The 20,458-nt window shown below is 42.5% G+C and overlaps 1 protein-coding gene across 2 annotated transcripts in view; it reads left to right on the top strand.

The window, feature by feature from the left end:
* Positions 1-18,933, top strand: part of LOC308425996 (uncharacterized protein) — a gene marked incomplete at both ends in the record, with an annotated part of 28,335 nt that extends 9,402 nt beyond the window's left edge. The window contains 2 exons of one of the 2 annotated variants that reach the window (XM_080923697.1): positions 10,242-10,514; positions 18,565-18,933. In XM_080923697.1, the coding sequence (XP_080779823.1) occupies positions 10,242-10,514; positions 18,565-18,933 (642 nt within the window). Of the gene's footprint in view, positions 10,515-18,501 lie in introns of those variants that run through there. The other variant, XM_080923698.1, reaches the window with a different exon arrangement.
* Between the last annotated feature and the right edge of the window lie 1,525 nt (positions 18,934-20,458).

The following is a 20,458-nucleotide window of genomic DNA, read 5'->3' as shown; positions in this document are numbered from 1 at the left end:
AAAGGGGAGGGAGCTGACTGGTCAGGAGGAAACTGGGTCTGGGAAGGGATTGAGACTAGGTGACAGGGAATAAACAAAACTAAACCACACAGAAATGAAACTGTCAAGTAATAAAAAAAAATCAACAAAAATAACCAACAAAGAAAATGTGTACCTATTAATAAAACTACAACCACTGCTGTTTTGATTTGCATTTCTCAATAACTAAGGATGGTGAACATTTCTCTAAGTGTTTCTCAAACATTAAAGATTCTTTTGTTGAGAATTCTCTTTTCAGAACTGTGCTCCATTTCTTATTTGGATTATTTGGTTTGTTGATGTTTAGTTTCTTAAGTTCTTTATATGCTTTGGATGTGGGCTCTGTGTCAGATGTGGAGTTGGTGATCCTCCGTTCTGTCAGCTGTTGTTGTGTCCTTTGTCTTACAGAAGCTTTTCAGTTTTATAAGGACCCATTTATTATCTGCTGATCTCAGTGCCCGAGCTGTCGGTGTTCTGTTCAGGGAGTTGTCTCCTTGCCAGTGTGTTGATCTCAGTGCCCGAGCTGTCGGTGTTCTGTTCAGGGAGTTGTCTCCTTGCCAGTGTGTTCAAGGCTGTCCCTCACTTATTCTCCTGTCAGGTTCAGTGCATCTGGTTTTACGTTAAAGTCTTTGATCCACTTGAACTTGAGTTTTGTACAAAGTGATAGAAATGCTTCTATTTGCATTCTTCTACATGTAGACATCCAGTAAGACTAGAAAAATTGGTTGAAGATGCTTTTTTATACCATCCACCCATTGCATGGTTTTGCCATTGTCAAAAATCAAGTATATATAGGTGTGTGGATTTACTTCTGGTTATTGATTCAATTCTATTGATCAACCTGTCTGTTTATATGCCAGTATCATGCACTTTTTATTATTATTGCTTTGTAGTACAGCTTTAAGTCAGGGGTGATACCTCAGGAAGTTCTTTTATTATACAAGATTGCTTTAGCTATTCTGGAATTTTTGTTTTTCCATAAAAGTTGAGTTTTCTTCTTTCAAGGTCTAGAAGAATTGTGTTAGAATTTTAATGGAAATTGTGTTGAATCTGTAGATTGATTTGGGCAGGATAGCCATTTTTATTATCCTATTCATCCATGAGCATGAGAGATCCTCTGCGTTCTGATATCTCTTTAATTTCTGAATTTATGAGGGTGACTAAAACTCCTAACAATATAGAGTATGGAGCCTAAACTGGCCATCTCCTATAACCAAGAAAGACTCCAAATGGAGGACTTCAACACAGCCATGAAACCTTAGATTCACAATTTGTCTTGCCTACAAGATGTACAGGGGTAAAAGATGGAGCAAAATTTAAGGGAAAGACCATCCAATGTCTGGCCAGCCTGAGACCCATGCCATTAGAGGGAGCCTGCTCTTGACACTATTAGTAATATTCTTCTATATTTGAAGACAGGAGCCTCACATAACTGTCATCAAAGAAGCTTCACCTAGCAACTGGTGAAAACTGATGTGGAGACCCACAGCCAAATATTAAGTGGTGCTTGGGGAATCCTATGGAAGAGGAGGAGGATGGATTGATGCACCAGAGGGATCAAAGCACAAGAATACCTACAGAATTAACTAACCTGAGCTCATAGACACTAAACTGTCAAATAGAGAGTATTCATGGGATAGACGTAGGCCCTCTGCACAAATGTAACAGTTATGCAATCTGAGTCTTTTTGTGGTACTCCTAAAGAGGGAGCAGGGACTGTCTGTGTTTGTATCTCATCACCCTAACAGGACTGCTTTGTCTAGCTTCAATAAAAGTAGATACAAGATGCACCAAGTCGTACCGCAATTTGATATGCCAAAGCTGGTTAATAAACATGGGAGGTATCCCTTTTTCTGAGGAGGAGGTGAAGGGGCAGGGGAGATGAGGGACTGAGGGACTGGAAGGAGAGAAGGTCAGGGAAACTGAAATAAAGATGTAAAGTTTTAAAAAACTTAATAATTTAAAAATAACCAACAACCAGCTTTTCAGAATAGTCCACTAGAATACTTTCATGCCACTTTGAATATCAAAAATATCAGCATAAATTTCAAAATGAGTGAAGCACAAAACACACACACACACACACACACACACACACACACGGAGGGAACACATGTTAAATGCCTATGTATGGATATTTCTATAAGCATGAAAAAATGTGAAGATTGATTTTCAAGTGTGAAAAAGCAGAGTTATAGACCAAAGCTTCCTAAACATATATCTTTCTCACATATATCTTTCTCACATACTTCCATTCAGCTTCTGGATATCATTCCCATCCATTTATAAAAAAATTATTTTCTCTGGAGGACAAACTCATCATCATTCTGAAATGCTTCCAGGAAACATAAAATGAAAAACGTTTATGCATTGAATACAGAGGGGTCCCTCAGGCCCCTCCACACTTCACCCTTAACTTGCTCCTTCAATGGTGTTTTCTTCTCCCATGCCTTTTTCCTCATGACCCAGTCTCTCACTAAAAAAAAATATCCTTTCCATAATTAACATTAATTTTGCCTTTTACCTCAACAACAGCTCCAGACACACCCCCACATCCTTCCTTTTCCTTTTCTCGGCCCCCATTTGTACATCTGACTCTCCACAATCCCCAAAACACCTCTTTCCCTTTCTGAACATCATAAAACCCTGTCTATCACACTCAAAGACCCTTCTGACTATATCTTCACAGCCCATACCCTCAACCCGAGACCAGCTTCAGAGCCCTCAAACCATCATTCAGTCCCTTTTCTCCAAGTGTTCTCTATAGCTCATCTCTTTACCCTTCAATACTCCCATATTGATCGTCAAAATTAAAATCCTAATAAAACCTTCTGCCTAGTCAAAGACCTTTACTCCACCAACAATGTCATTGTCCCACTCCACCCTGTGGTCCCTAACCCTCACATCATCCTATCTGATAGCCCCAGTAGCATTACTCATTTTTTAATCCTAGACATTAAAGATACGTTTATCTCACTCTCCCTAGATATGCATTCTCGACATCTTTTTGCCTTCACCTAGACAGCCTCAATACTGAACAATCCCAACAACTGACCTGCACTGTTCTTCTTTAGGGAATCAAAGATACCCCCACCTATTCAGCCAGGCTCTCACTATGGATCTGGCCTGACTTCCTGTTTTTCCCATCTGTGGATGACCTCCTCCTGTGCAGTCCTTCCCTCTCAGATAGCCAGTCTAACACTGCCTCATTTCTCATTTTCCTCAGCTCCAAAGGTTACCAGATCTCACCTCCTTAACCCCACAAGCTATTAATCAACATACACAATTAATAGCCCTTACTACAGTTCCAAATCATTAACAGTGTATGTAAACTCCAAATATGCTTTCCACATCTTGGTAACACACTCAGCCATATGGGAGGAGTAAGGATTTTTAAATACAAAAGACAACTCAATTACTAACTTTCTATATGTCCATAACCTCCTCAAGACCTCTCATTCATCCTCTCATGTTGGCTTGGTTCAAGTAGACTGACCCTTCCATCGTCAGTAAAGACAACAATGGCACCAGATAACAGCCTTTTATCATTCAACATTCCTCTAGCTATTCTACTATGTAACCCGGATAGAATACACCTAACCCTTTTCAGCATAGGACATCATTCCTTCCTTATATCAAGTCTTTCACTCCAATACAAAATCCCTTCTATCCTTTCTCCAATGCTGCTAGCCCTTCCCTGGCCCCTGATGGTCCCACAGAACCTGGACATCAACTAACACAGCCTGCAATTTCTGATGCTGACCAACCTTCCAGCTTCCTTAGGTCCCTAACAACAATGCCCAATATCAGCCAGAGAGAATGATGCCCAATTAACCAACACCTACTGACCCAATAATAAATCAAAAAAGTAGGAAGTAAAGGCTCTCTAATGGGCCAAAGCCTGGCAAACATGGCACCAACAGGTTTTGTCCTTTGCCCATCTCTTTCTGTTGCAAAAAACTGTTATATTCCTAAGCTAGATCCTACTATTCTTTCCCTTATTTGGTCACTGACTCATTCCTGAGACTCAACACCAAGGTCTGACAATCAAAATTCATTATTTGGTTATACTGGCTAATATGTTTAGTCAGGATTAACAAATACAGGCTAGCACAGACTCCTACTTTTCTCCCTAAAAACTTACTCCTGCAAAAAAAAAAAAAAAAAAACAAAAAACAAAAAACACTTGTTAACTGCTCTTGCTTGCTCTCTGTCTCTGTTTGATCCAGAAGTAGCATGTTTGCTTCATGCCCCTCCAGATTATTAAATATTGCTTGTGATTAGAATTTAGTGTCTGAGTATGTTCTGTACCACATCCAAGGGGCCACAAATTTTACATATGTGTGTGTGTGTGTGTGTGTGTGTGTGTGTGTGTGTGTGTGTGTGTGTGTGTTTCATTATTGAATCCAGATAGCTCCTAGGCAGGTGCGTGTGATCCACCAAGAGACAAAGCTGTGTAGCCCAAACTCACCTTTACAATATCCTGTCATTAGTGACAATTTGAAACAGAGTAAAAAAAGTATTGTTTCTGCTGCATACCTTAGAGTACTTTGGACAGCCCACCATCTAATGAGTATCTATGACTCACAGACAAGATTCACTTCCTCATAGCCCACAGGGAACTAGCTCACAAAGATAAGCTCCTCCCTCCCCCCATTTCCCAACTACAATTATGCTTCTCTTTGGACATCAAAGGAGATGTGAGCATCTTGAGACAAATTGACTTAAATAGATAGCATCATAAGTGACACACAAAGCACAGGCATACACCAGTGACCCGGTCCATGTGATGAACCCACCCAAAAAATAGGCTGGACAAATAAGGAAGTAGGACAGGCAATTCTGTGACAAAGACCAGATAAAATAATCTTAGTGCATTAAATGTGCTCAATGCACCCGGGAAAGGAAATCTTATTCTCTTTATCTTCCTTTGTACTTAAGAAAAAAACCAATGCTCTGACTTAATGATGACAAGTTCTTCAGGGAAAAGAAAAGCAACTAGGAAATCCTCTGGGCTAGGGCCACAGCACCCTTAGCAGAATATAAAAGAGGACATGCAGCACTAGGACTTTCAGATTCACAACACTCACTCCAACTACAGCACTAACAGAACTTCCACCTCTGACACCATGGTCAGCTCCTGTTGTGGCTCTGTCTGCTCTGAAGAGGGCTGTGGGCAAGGATGCTGCCAGCCCATTTGCTATCGTCCTAGCTGCTGTGTGTCCAGCTGCTGCAGGCCCAGTTGCTGCCAGTCATTGTGCTGCCAGCCCACCTGCTGCCACCCCAGCTGCTGCAGGCCCAGCTGCTGCATCTCCAACTGCTGCCAAATCTGTGGTGGTTCCAGTTGCTGTGGCTCCAGCTGCTGCCGCCCCTGCTGCCGCCCTTGCTGCTGTCTGAGACCAGTCTGTGGTCAGGTCTGCTGCCAAACCACCTGCTACCACCCCACCTGTGTCATCTCCACCTGCCCTCGCCCCATGTGTTGTGCCACCCCCTGCTGTGCCACTTCCTGCTGCTAAAATCCCTGCATGGATCTACCTTTCTCTCTATCAATTCAGATCTTTTGAGTATGTGTTTCAACTTGAAACACAAGTGTTTTGATGCTGCCTAATTTAGCTTTATGATGAGGATCCAGACCATGGATGGTGTCTGGAACCTGGATTTTACCTGAAGACAGATTTTACTCAGCCAGCAGACAACTGGAAAAATAGTTCTCTTCATACCCTACCCACAGGACTTTGCAGTTGCGGTGATCTATTTCTGTACCAAAGGAAACCTCACATTTCTCTGCAATAAAAATTCAGTGTGACTGTTGCTCTTTTAAGATAGTGTCTACTAGTGTTAAAAACAAGTGTGTTTGGGGTTTATAAGATAGTTCTGTCAGTAAAGCACTTGCTGCACAAGCATGCTAATGTGAGCTCCATCATCAGAATCCATGTAAAAACCAGGTGGGTTGGTACATGCTCATAAATCAAGTTTTGGGAGGCAGAGCAAGAGAGTCCCTTGGGATAGCCAGGTTGGGTAAACTGGTGAACCCCAGGTCCCAAGGAGAGACTCTGTTTCAAAAACAAAGGTGGACAGTTATCAGAAGAACACAACACACACACATATACACACACAGCAAGTGTATTTCACCTACAGAACACACAAGGACATTTTCTTACTTTTCAGGTTCTCCCTCAGTGTCTTGTTGTTTCATAGGCAGTCTACCTGTGAGCATCACTTCTGCTTCCATCTAGAGCAGGGCCTCAGTATGCAAACAAAGCACGTGGACACGTGTGTATAAAAATGCCAAGATGGAAGTCAGTAGTGTGTACACTAACCTCACATACTGATTTAAAAATAATCCAGCAGGCATATTTCAATATCAGATTAAAATGCCCTTGAAATAAAGTAGGACTTCATCTATGACTCACCTCTCCTGGTCTTTGGATAGAAAGTTTCCAAATCCAGATACACTGACAGGACAAAAACAAAATCCAAAGGAAGAAGCAGATCCTGTGAGAAAATCTTATGAGCAGAATGTGGTCTATTGTGAATCATGGCCAACTGCAGGTTGCATGTCCGCATCATAAAGTCCCATAGGGCTTGTGGCGACTGTTCCCATGTCCTTTCCACATGTGGACCTGCTGAGTCTGTTGCCATTGATTTGTTCTGATTCCAATCTCCTCACACACTCATTCAAAGATCATTTATTAAATGCTTTAAACACAGAACCCATTGGAATTAAGGAGGCGGCAGAGAGCAGGAGCCGATACACACAAGACTCTGCTCCTGAGTCTACACCATTGTGGAGTTTCTCAATAAAATATCTGATGTGCTCCTCCTTTACAACGGTTTTCCAGGGGCTAGAGAGATGGCTCAGTGGTTAAGAGCATTGGCTTCTCTTCCACAGGACCTGGGTTTGGTTTCCCAGCACCTACATGGAGACTCACAACTGATTATAATTCCAGTTGCAAAGAATCCAGCACCTTCTTCTGGCCTATGTGTGCACTTGGTACATACATGGTTCACAGACATAAGAGCAGGCAAAATACATACATATACATATATGCATATATATGAATAATAATAAAATAAAAATAAGACCTTTTCTTCTGTTCATTTGTGCATAGTATTTTTGTTTGTAATTTTATTCAGAGGAATGAAATTAACTTTAGAGTTCCACTTTGGATAAAAAATGAGAAATATTCCCCCAAAGGGATATATTTTTTTTACTAATGATATCTTGACAATGATATCTTTCCATGAGGGACTGTATTAAAGAATGGTGGTAGCATCAGGAAGGCTGAGAACCATTGCTCTAGGAGATGCAAGAATCAGAACGAAAGTCAATATACTGTATTAGTAAAGACAGAGCACACAGGAAAATTGGTTGAATTCGAAATAATCAAATAATCTGTAAGGCAGAGCTCATACTTGGTGATCTCCAAACCAGAACAATGTAAAATATGCCCCCCATGAAAACTTATTTTCAGATACAAAGTATCATTGTTATAACAAAAACCTGGCATAACCTAAATATTTCTCAGTAAAAGACTAGCCAAATAAACTCTATTATGTTCACAAAATTGAGTGTTGCATAGCTGAAATGCAACAAGAAACATCAGAAGCCATTACTGTGGGATAGATAGTAATGTGCCGTTGCTGTGGCACAGTAGGTGAACCGAATCAAACTGTAACCAGGAGTGCATGGTGTAAGAAGAGTTATTGGTGGTGACAGAAAATATGAACTTGTATTAAGGCAACAATGTGAAGACAACTTTAAATTTTAAAAAAGTAAACCTTTTAAATCAGTCGAGATGCTGATTAGTCTGAATTAATCATTGCCTCATATGCACAGGAGCACTGTACCTTATAAACATGTACAAAGAGCATCTTGTCAATCAAAAGCAAGTTCTATTCATAGGGAAGAGAGAATGTGCATGCAGAGAAAGAAGACAGAAGCAAGAGTCCCTTGCTTCTGCTAAAATCTGGCTCCCTAATTGTTTCTTGATTGTGTTAATAAAAAGTGTAGAAGCCAATTGTTGGGCAGGGGCAAAGTTTCCAGATCTCAGAAGGAAGTGAAAGGGACACAAAAAGGTGAGGATTTAAACCAGGCTATGGAATGGATAGGAAGCGGCAGACATGTAGGTCTCTCTGCGAACCTATGGTGCGTTGCTTTTGCCACCAGCAGAGGCCAAGGAGGATGGAAAAGGCTACAGTGAAGACTGGGAGAGGAGATTCACCACCTGGCCATTGAGTTACCTGGTCAGTTTTAAAATAATAAGAGTCTCTAGTGTTTTCCTTCCTCAAGGCTAAAGAGGGCAGAAGAAGAGAGGGCAGGCCAGGCGATTAGCTGGTAGCACATTAACAGTATCTCCCAGCGTTTTCGGGAAGGGCAGTTGTTGGCAGTTGGCAAAGTGTGTCTCTAAGTTTACATACAACAGATATGTCTCATTTTGTAAAAAAAAATATTTAAAAAGCCAAACATAATTACATAGTTATAAAACAGTTACATTTTAAAGTAATGTTTAGGACTAGGAGAAGCAAACATGAGCTATGTGGCCAATTCCAAGTAAACTCTTGAACCGAGTATCCTTAGGACTATCCATCCTAAATGGATATAAGAAGCAAACACGAGGTGTGTAGCCAATTCATGGTCACATACCTGGCAAATGCAAGTTAAGGGAGAAGTTTTACCCTTTGTGATGGGAAAGACAGGCACTGAGGGTGTGAAGTAGCTGGTCACACTGTGGCTGGAGTCAGGAGGTGCAGAGAGATGAACATTGCTTCTCTGAGCCCTTTTTCCCTTTATTCTGCACGGGGCCACCACCTATCACCGGCATTCAGGATGAGTCTTCCTTGCTTTATTCAAGTTCCCTGATACACTCAGATGGGAGTTTCCATGGAGATTCTAAAACCCATTGAAGTTGACAATGAAGTTTATGCATCACACCAAGCATCATGATGATGTGGTAACACATAGCTTATAAACACTCAATTCAAGAGTTACCATTTGGAATGAGACAGTTGAACACAGGCATATTACAGCCACATGGACTCAAGTCAGGCTCTTCCCAGTGTAAAATAAGCAAAAGGAGGGGTTTATATTCCCATAAATGAATACAATAATTTCAAAAAGAACACTGGATGGGGAGGGTGTTGCTGACTGATCTGAAGTAAAAAGAACTTTCTGGAAAGAAGTTGAAGAAGGTCCACTCTAAGGAGATGGAGCAGGATAATTCAAGGTTAACACTATTTCTCCTCAGTAGACAATGAAGGCTATAACAACTTTAACCGATTTCTGTGTGAGCTATAGTGAGTGGGCTCTTGGGAACATCACACCTCATTACCATGACAACATGATCTAGAGCATGAACAACGCTTGCTAGCAATGATGGTCTCATTTTCCATTGAAAGGTAGATGAGAAATAAAATACGTGACTCTTAATCTGGACCCTGGTCTTAAGAACTTTACATTTGTGTCAGAATTCCCTTGGTAACTTAACATACTTTAAGTGCTTATAGATAACAAGCAAAGTCTCCTACAAGCTCATTATACAGGGAGAGTATCTCAGGGTAGGATGCTTCGAGTGGAACGGCTTTATAGAAAGCCGAATCCATTGCCTATTCTGGCTGAGCAGAAGAGAGATCAAACCCATTCATATTTCATATGCCACACACAGAGAGGATCTCTAGAGGGATAAGTTGACTTCTTAAATGAATCTTTGGCATTGAAAAATGCTCATAAAATGCTAGCCATCTGGGTACAGTCATTACAAACTATGAACAAGTGCACCAACCAATCTTTCATTCAGTCTCTTTACCAGTGCTCTAACCAGGCAATAGCTTATGCTGATCTGCAGAAAAGAAGACATTCTGTGAGCCATTCTCAAAATATCAGCTAAGCATAAGTGACACGTGTATCATGTGTTAATCCCAGGTTAGAAGGTACACAGGCATAAATAGAATGAATGTCATTTCACACACTTTAATTCAATGAATCATAACAATGCAGAAAAAGAAAATGATGCCCTTTCTAAATGCTGGAATATTTAACCTTGCAAACATGATTATGCCTTAATAACACTAATTAATTTCCTGGTTACAAAAACGAGGAAAAGAGCTTTGCTCATGGTGAAACCACTTGCTGAGTAGAGTATAAAAGGGAATACCAGCCAGGAGACCCTCAGATTCTCAGAACACTCTCTCAGAACAGACCCAGAACCTCCACCTCTGAAACCATGGTCAGCTCCTGTTGTGGCTCAGTCTGCTCTGAGGAGGGCTGTTGCCAAAGCTGCTGTAGGCCCACCTGCTGTCGCCCCAGCTGCTGTGTGTCCAGCTGCTGCAGGCCCCAGTGTTGCCAGTCTGTGTGTTGCCAGCCCACCTGCTGTCGCCCCAGCTGCTGTGTGTCCAGCTGCTGTAGGCCCAGCTGCTGCAGGCCCAGCTGCTGCAGGCCCAGCTGCTGCAGGCCCCAGTGCTGTCAGTCTGTGTGCTGCCAGCCCACCTGCTGCCGCCCCAGCTGCTGCAGGCCCAGCTGCTGCATCTCCAGCTGCTGTCAACCCTCCTGTGGTAGTTCTAGTTGCTGTGGCTCCAGTTGCTGCCGCCCCTGCTGCCGCCCTTGCTGCCGCCCTTGCTGCTGTCTGAGACCAGTCTGTGGTCAGGTCTGCTGCCAAACCACCTGCTACCGCCCCACCTGTGTCATCTCCACTTGCCCCCGCCCCATGTGCTGTGCCATTCCCTGCTGTACCACCCCCTGCTGTTGAGTCTCCATCCTTTGATCCAACTTCTATTTCACCTTTGTCCTTATAGTTGGCCACCAGGGCATACAGAGTTGTATCAGTGGATGTTGCTTTGCTGAATTACATCTCTGTATTTTATTGGATCCAACAACAGCTATTCTAGCTTTAATCCAAATCTCTCATGCAGAACTTTCCTTCCCATCAAAGTGTGAATTTGCTTCTATTGTACCAGGGCCCACAGGTCAACTTCTATATTCTCTGCTGCTGATCTTCATAGTCCCTGATGTAACTGTTCATTGAAGATGCTCTGTGGTTGTTCTTTCCTCCAAGCATCCTGTATTGTGTGTACCACTGTGTCAAAATAAACCACCACATTCCCACTTAAAAAAACAGTGTGATTGTGTCAGTCTCTAATAATTCTCTTTCATCCTGAAGACCTTCTGCTTTGCCCATACCTGTAAGATGGATGACAAGGCTTTTTGGGGAAAAAAAATTAACTACATTTGCCTTTTTATTGTATTATATTATATTTTACTTTTACACTCAAGATTTTATTCCACTCCTGGTCCACCCTCTGGCTGTTCCATTCCATGCCTCCTCCCTGCCCTCCCTGTCTCCATGAGGATGTCCCTACCCCACGCACTCTGCCAGACCTCTAAATTCTCTGGGGGCCCCAGTCTCTTAAAGGTTAGGTGCATCTTCTCTGACTGAACCCAGATCTGAGATTCCTCTGCTGTTGTGTTGGGGTGCATATCAGCTGGTGTATGCTGCCTGGTTAGTGATCGTGTCTGAGTGATCTCAGGGGTCCAGGTTAATCGAGACTGCTGGTCCTCTTACAGGGTTGTCCTCATCCTCAGCCTCCTCCAGCTTTATCATAATCCAAGCACAGGGATCCGCAGCTTCTGTCCATTGGTTGGGTGTAAATATCTGCATCTGACTCTTTCAGCTGCTTGTTGGGTTTTTCGGAGGACAGTCATGACAGGTCCCTTTTGGTGAGTGTTCCACAGCTTCAGTAATGGTGTCAGGCCTTGGGACCTCCCCTTGAGACGGATCCCCTTTTGGGCCTGTCCCTGGATCTTCTTTTCCTCAGCCTTTTCTCCATTTCCATCCCTGAAGTTTTTTTTCAGACAGAAACAATGATGGGTCAGAGTTTTGACTGTGAGATCGCAACCTTTTCTCATCAACCATCTCCTTTGTTTTTAGACAATGTTTAAAAACTCATGGATAAAAATCAGAAAATTCATTTTAGAAAGACTGTAAATCATGCTCTATGCATTGATATTATGAATATGCAAACTTCCCATAGTTACTACAGGAATAATAGAGTTGGGTGGCAGCTGATTTTTTAATGTAATTAGTGGTAAAAGTGGTAAATATAGAGACAGAGGATGAATGTGAGAGATGAGGGATTGATATTAAACATGTATGTAAACTCTCATTTATATGTATGTAAACTCTCATTAGCAAACAGAAGAAAGATTAAGTTGAAGATGTGTACTGGCTGGTTTTGTGTCAACTTGACACAAGCTGGAGTTATCTCAGAGAAAGGAGCCTCAGCTGAGGAAATGCCTCCATGAGATCCAGCTGTAAGGCATTTTCTCAACTTGTGATCAAGGGGGAAGGACCCAGTCCATTGTGGGTGGAGCCATCCCTGGGCTGGTAGACCTGGGTTCTATAAGAAAGCAGACTGAGCAAGCCAAGGGAAGCAAGCCAGTAAGTGACATCCCTCTATGGCCTCTGCATCAGCTCCTGCTTCCTGACCTGCTTGGGTTCCAGTCCTGACTTTCTCTGGTGATGAACAGCAATGTGGAAGTGTAAGCTGAATAAACCCTTAATTCCCCAATTTGCTTCTTGGTCGTGATGTTTGTGCAGGAATAGGAACCCTGACTAAGACAAGATGATTCTGCTTTGAAGTAACTAAGCTCCAGGATGCTTCTCCCAGTCCAGACAGTTCTGCCACCCCAAGATGGATTCCCTCACTAGGAAAGAAGACACCGGGATATGTAATGTAGCATTGAGGTGGTATAAGACCTTATGTCCCTGAGCCCTAGAGATAAGTAAAAGATCCTTTTCGTTGTTTCTAAGATGGGGTATCTCTTTGTTCAAAGATGATGTAGATTCCCTAGTCTTGAAAAACAGCACAGATCTTCTCCCTCTCCTCTCTGCCACATGCCAGCAAGCTTACTCCAGCCCTCCCTGACAACCAGAATCTACAAACCTATGTCCCTGTCCTGTTTGGCTTTTCAGTTGTCTTAGACAAGCAAGTAAACCCACCCTGCTACTGCTACTCTATCTTTACTTTGCATGGAGATTCTCTTCCTTCCTTCCTTCCCTTATTCCTTCTTTTCTTCCTTCTTTCCAATGTCCTCACTTTCTCTATTTTCTCATTTTAAATTTCAAGTGAATGCATATGTGCATACAGTTTTTTTTAAAATATATTTTATGTTAGTGAGCATTTTGTCTGCAGGGATATCTGTGCACCACATGTGTTCCCGGTGCCTATGGAGACAACCAGATCCACTGGAACTGGAGTTACCCCGGTTTTGAGCCATTGTGTTGGGTGCTAGGGAACAAAACCAGGTTCTCTGGAAGAACACCAGATGCTCTTAACCTCTGAGCCATCTTTCTAGCCCACAGGTATTTTTATATTTGCACCTTGGGCTGTTTGGAATGTATAGAATGTATAGAATGTGGTGCACATTTACTCCACTTGCTTTACCCCTGCCTAATCATAAGCTACCTCTTAACAGCACACAGAGAGGCACCCCGTTCCCTTTTAGGGATGCCTCGGGCTGCACTTTAGAAATGTGCCAGCGTTTACTCCTCAGCATCCTACTAAAGGGTGCCTGGGCTGTGTCTAGCTCTGCTCTGTTACTTTATTTACCTTTGCAAATAGAACCAATATAAATAATCCTGTAAAAAATACTGTCATATAGATATGTCCAAGAATAATGCTGCCGATTTATTGGCCAATCTTCATAAGAAAATCACAAACGTGCTTATTTCTATATTGTCAAATTTGGAGTCTTGGACAACCTAATAGATGAAGAGTAGCACCTCTTAGTATTTTGCTTCTTTCATTATGCATGAAATATTTATGACTTATTCCACTTCCTGTCATTGCCCCTCCTCCAAATATCTGCAAGGCCTTTAAGTCCATTACATTTTTTTCTTCCCACTTTCGCGAATCTTTGCAGGAAACATCATTTTCCCTTAAGCAACTGGCCTTTTTCTAGTCTCTTTCTGAGTTTAAATAACTCAATTCTTTTTCATTAGAGGTAATATCAGTAAGGTTTTTTTTAATTATTCAACTCATCTTTTTTCTCTTTTTATTTAGAATTGTTTTCATATTGAATAATTTTCCTTCCTTTTGCTCCTCTCAGATATTCCCTTCCCATCAAAATTTGTGTTCTTACTCTCTAAACAAAATAAAAAATAATTAATAAAAAAACAAGCTCACGTGGTCAGGACAGGCAGACCACAGCTGAGACAATGCCTACCTGGTGCTACCCAGACAGAGTATAGTACTCTTGAGACAAACCCAGACATCTGGGGCCCAGGATGTCACTAGGATGAGCAAGTACGTTGTGGAAAGATGGCAGAGAAAGAGAAGCAGAAGGATGTGTGTACAATGAGGAGTGTCAGAACCGGAGACTCAAGGGTAATGAGGGGCAGCCTGCTGTGAGCAGCCAAGGATACAGCCAGGGTGAGGTCCTGCCTGTCCCGTCCCCCTGTAATCAAGAACAATACCAGAGTCTGTGGCCCTGCAGCAGCTGGGATCTGTTACCATCAAAGGCTACACAGACGTCCCTGGTCTGGGCTGCCATCTGGGAGCCATGTTAATATTTGAGAACTGTATGGAGCTGACCCCATCCCTCACCAGGGCTGTGAGATTGCTGGCTTTGCCCCTCAGCAGCTGCAGCACTCAGGAGAATAGGCAGCCTCTACATTTTTGCAGCACAGTAGAGCTGACCCTGGTGGTTGGGGCTCATGAGCCACCCCCAAGGGCGTGAGCATGGGCAAGTTGCTGCTGAAATCTCCCTGCTGAATGGTAATGTCCTCCACCCGCTTCTCCCCACACCGTGGCATGCAGGAAAGCTGGCCCAAGGGCATGAGATTGGGAGAGCTGGCTGTGCACCTTGCTGGCTATGGCATTGGGTGAGCTAACCAAGGCAGGGCTAGAGAGCTCACCCTGGTGGAGTGGACACGGGAGTGCTGGCCCGCTGACCAGCTCGGTTACAGCCCAGGCCTTTGAGTTGGCCCGCCCTCACATCCACCCCATCTATGAAATATGTAAATGAGGCGGATCCCGCAGATCCAACGCTATGGGATCTCTATGACACAGGGCAACGACAGGCTCTCTGAGAGGAGTCCCAGTGAGGATTTAGTACTTAGGTCTCAAATCAGACCAATGACTCACTGCAATAAACATTTGCAAGCAAGGAAGTGTGGACTAAAAGATAGACTGTGGGACACACTGTGACACACTACAGCTTCCACAATTAAGTTTTTTATTTCTTTTATGGGGGAGGTCGTAAGAATGGAGGGCAGGTAAAAGGGCACGGGGAGATGAACGAGACTGAGGTGCATGATGGGAAAGTCACAAAGACTCAATAAAGAGGAAAAGAAAAATCCTCAAAAATGAAAGTCAAAATAAACAAGACAAGAATTGCAAAGCAAAATAGAAAAGCCCACAAAGGGGTGCTTTTCTGAGAATTTCAAAGATATAATTATAAATGTGTGCCTTTCAACTGCTCAGTGAATCACTGGCTTACCTTTTTCAAGCGTCAACTCTGTCCGAGTGTCCCGTGCCGTTTCACGACAACGTTGTGCTGGAAAATGGGAGGTGAGCATGGTTAAACTCTGCTCTTCACTAATGTGCAGTCTAAAGTTATGTCATTTCATGTTTCTTACATTTTTTATTAATTAAATTTCTTCTTCAAAAATTTCATAGGTGGATATAATATATTCAAATTTTTCTCACCTCCACCCTCCCTCTTCTCCCTCCCACCCCACCAGTTCCCCTCCTCCCTACAAATACTGCTTCCTCATTTACGTCTTTTTGTTCTGTTTTGTGGAACACTTGACCTTAATCAGGCCCGTGTGTGTGATACTAAATTTGGTGCCTGGTCCACTCCCCAAATGAGTATAAAAAATAAAGGCGAGAACTCCACCTCGCCTAAAATCTATCAGTAGCCAATAGTTGAGCAGAATTGATCAGATCCCCACCCTAATCCATGACTGACTGCTGCCAGGGCCAGTCTTGTGCAGTATCAGAGCAGGTGGCTCTGAGTCAGTGCTGGGAGAAGCGGTGCCTTGTTTTGGGGATGGTGGTCAAAAGCCCTCCTCCCTATCTTCCCATCTTATATTCTTCTAGTCCCCTCTTTGGCGATGTTCCCTGAGCCTTAGATAATGTGGTGTAAGAATCTTACTTAGGGCCAAGCAAGCGTTCAGTTGTCACTTACTCTCAGCATTTTGAACAGCTGTATACATCTGCATTCATAGCTGCTGGCTGCACATAGAAGTTTCTCTGCTTGAAGCTGAGACTAGTACTTGTCTACAGGCATAAACATGCGCATCTAGAAAACAGGTTGCCTCTCTATCAATTTAGCTAAACAACAATAGTAAGTTTCTTTTATGTCTTTCCTAGACACATGTGTTCGCCTGTGACTATCCTTCTAATTTACTTTAGAAGCTCTTTACATTGTACTTAGTGGGGGGGCATGCTTAGTATTTAGTATTTAAAAACTTTTATTGACTTAATTCTTTGACAGTTCCATGTGTGTATAGCATGTGTCCTCATCATAAGTGTTCATTTTTCATGCCAAAACTATCGGGAAGGATTTGACTGCAACAGAGTGTATGTTCACATGCATGAGACTGAATCATATTAAACTGAGACTCTTCTTGCCTGGTGAGGCTCCATCTGTGTCTGATGGCTTTATAACCAACTCTAACTAACTTCATCGAAATGTCCGTTGCAGCAATGGTTTTCCTTTCTGCATTAACCTTACAACCCTAGACAGGCAGGCATTCACCCCTATAATATAACCATCAGTATTCTTCCTGCTTCCTGTCCTTCTCACACCTCCAGATATTTACAAGGCCTGGATGCTGTTCACACTTTTCTTCCCACTTAATGACACAGCCTTCAGGGTGAAGTCAAGAGAAACCTCAAATTCTCTCCATCGTATCCACTGAGTATTGCTTTTCTCTACATTCTACACTAGTGAATGCAAAGGAGACATTTCTTTGAAACTAAGACCTTTTAGGCTTTACCTTGGAGAGGGAGATAAGACAAAACAATTGCCATATCATGCAATACTCTAGGACAGAGGCAATGAGGAAAGGAGGGGCACGTGCAGTAAATGTAAAGATGGATCAAAAGCGAACTGGGCTGGGCACTGATGGACGAGTGAGTTGGCTAATGTGACAAAGAAGAAAACTTTCTAGAAAATAAAATGAGCTAGGTGTAAGAAATGACACCAGATTCTTCATAGTCTATGAGGGACTGGCTCTGACCGTTCAGTCCACTGGGAACTTCAGTGTAAGGAATTAGCAGGAATTGCACCCGCTCCACAGAGCCCTTGAGAAATGTACATAGGATAACAATTACAGAGGACTTCAAAAATTCATGACACGCAGTAGGTACTCAAACTATTTTATCTATCAGGGTTATCTCACTGTCCATTAAGAATGCACTGACTTAAACACATGACTAGTCTAACAACCCTTTGAAAGCCTGATAAGCTCTGCACCATTATATATGTATGTATGTGTGTATGTATATATATATATATATATATATATATACATATATATATATATCATGTCCCCTTAATCATCTGCAAATAAAAGTGTATGCCTTTATTTGTATCTTATCTACAGCAAAAGCTTCTCCAATATACATTATTGAGAAAAAAATAACTCAGAATATGGAAAAGGCATAGCTTTTTAAATTATTTTATTTATTCTTTGGGAATTTCATGCATGTAGACAATATATTAAGATCATTACTTGCATGTATTCCCTGGTTTGTGGACTTACCAAAAGGCTGATCAAAATATGCCTTTAACTCACACAGCTTGAATAATATGGCACTAAAAATTTAATGATTTTAAGGACCCATTATGCCAACATGCTTTTGCTATTCAAAAGTAATAATCACTGCAAAATTGTTTTACCTTTGAGAAATTAAATATGTCAAGACTGCTACAACCCTCCCTAAGCTTGCTCACACCAGAATGACTATTGAAGAAATACAGTACTTCTTGTTGATTGCAAGCTACCAACTTTACATTCCCAAACTACCAATATTTCAGCCCATTTTTCCACTAGTATCCCATGAGACCTGATGCTAATCTGTTGCTGCCAGAGATATTGTCACCAAAAAGTCCATTCTGAACATGTTTCCCCAGGATAAGTCCAGAAATGAAGGATTAACTGTCAATCCAGAGAGACAAAGTCATGGACTGTGTCTACTTTAGAGGATATAATATCAAAGAGAGAAAAGGAAACCTGATTCTCTTGGGCTTTGCCAAATTGGATAGCCTGGAATATAGCAGGAAAAGGAAGCAGCCTTTTCTATATATAGGTAAACACAGCTAATTAACTCAAGCTAACTGATCTTCTGTAGTATGAACAAGAGTCACATGGTTAGTAGCCCTCAGCAGGGTATAAAAGCAAGAGACAGCAAGGGAAGAGACCAGAATAAGAACTCTCCAATCTTGTAAACCCACCCAGAACCTCCACCTCTGACACCATGGTCAACTCTTGTTGCGGCTCTGTCTGCTCTGAGGAGGGATGCGGCCAAGGCTGTTGCCAGCCCACCTGCTGTCAGACTACCTGCTGTAGAACCACCTGCTGCAGGCCCAGCTGCTGTGTGTCCAGCTGCTGTAGGCCCAGCTGCTGCCAGTCTGTGTGCTGCCAGCCCACCTGCTGCCGCCCCAGCTGCTGCAGGCCCAGCTGCTGCATCTCCAGCTGCTGCCAACCCTCCTGTGGTGGTGCCAGTTGCTGTGGCTCCAGCTGCTGCCGCCCCTGCAGCCGCCCTTGCTGCCGCCCTTGCTGCTGTCTGAGACCAGTCTGTGGTCAGGTCTGCTGCCAAACCACTTGCTACCGCCCCACCTGTGTCATCTCCACCTGCCCTCGCCCCATGTGCTGTGCCATCCCCTGTTGTGCCACCCCCTGCTGCTAAGTTTTCTCCTTGAATGTGCCATTTATCTCCTCAGTCTCTGGGGATGAAGTCTTTCCTTCTAAAAAGTGCATGGTGCTTGAGGGACTTGCTCTCTGGAGCCCCAGAAGTCAGACTTGTTTGCAACTGTTCTGTGTGTACATTCTTACTTCTGCCCAAAGTTCTTTCTTAAAGTGATTTTATCAAATATCTCCAAATAGCTTAACAGTTTCCCTCCAGCATGTCTCACCTTGTAATTTTATCTATTCATCATGCTGGAGGAATTTAAATTATCTCTGGAACTTGGAGAAGCATGCATTTTAATCCTCATGACATTAAAATCCATTGACTGTCTTTTATAGCTTTTGCAAAGATCGTTTTTCATTCTTCACTACTTCTGTGCAACAAAAATAAACACCCAACACAAGGATAATGAAAGTTGAATGTGACTGCTTCTTTCTTTATAAATACGTATATGTAAATACGCAAATGAAAAGAGGGGGAGTGAATGGTTCATCAGATAAAGGCAGTTAATTAACAAACCTGTTGATCAGAGCTGCAAACCTGACATTCACATGGTGGGAGGAGACTGACTCCCAAGAGTGGTTCTCTGATTTCATATATGCTGTGTCAACCTCCAACACACACACACACACACACACACACACACACACACACACACACACACACATGCTGAAAAAGATAGAGAGGATATTAAAATTTTTAAAAAGAGAGAAAAAAACCTTGAAACCTTTGCATATGTTCCCTGGGTAAATGTAATTTTTTTTATCTTAGTTACTGTTAGTTACCTAGTTAGTTTTTGAGGTCGTGTTTTGATTATGGCATTTCTCCTTCCACATCCTCCCATATCCCCCACCCTACTCTCCTTCAGCTCTATTGTGTCTTTTTTCATCAGTTCTTACCATAAGCATATATTCCCAGATACAGGCTGTTCAGCCTACTACAGAAAACCACCACCAAGCATTAGGTAGAGTTCTGGAGCCCAGTCCTCACCCACGGCTCAGGGAACATTGTTAAAGCGAAGATGGAAAGATTTTAAAAACAAGAGGAGCAGGGAATTTGCTGTGAGATTGTGTCTCCTCATGACATCAAAAACTACACATAAGTCTCACAATCATGACTGCTTACATGTGAATTGTATTTTGGTACACTTAAAAAAACAGACAATATCTCCATCAGTTGCAGATTTTCATCCACTTTATGGGCATCTCACCATCTCTCCTGTCCTCCCCTACCTGATCCTGAATCTCCCCCATCCCTCTCCCAGTTCCCTCCTTCCATTTGCCTCTTATGACTATTTTATTCCCCCTCCTAAGTGAGATTACAGTTTCCACTCTTGGGACTTCCTTCTTGTTTAGCTTTGTTGTGTCTGTCTGTGGAATATAACATGGTGCCTGCCTTTTATGGCTAATATCCACTTCTTAGTGAGCACATGCCACGTATGTCCTTTGGGGACTGGGTTACTCCACTCAGGATAGTCTCAAGTTTCATCAATTTGCCTGCAAAATTCATGATGTCTTGATTTTTA

This window comes from Micromys minutus (genome assembly GCF_963924665.1).
Source record: "Micromys minutus genome assembly, chromosome: 10".
Lineage (NCBI taxonomy): Eukaryota > Metazoa > Chordata > Mammalia > Rodentia > Muridae > Micromys > Micromys minutus.
The sequence above is the reverse complement of the archived record's forward strand: the minus strand, read 5'-3'. Positions and strand labels throughout refer to the sequence as shown.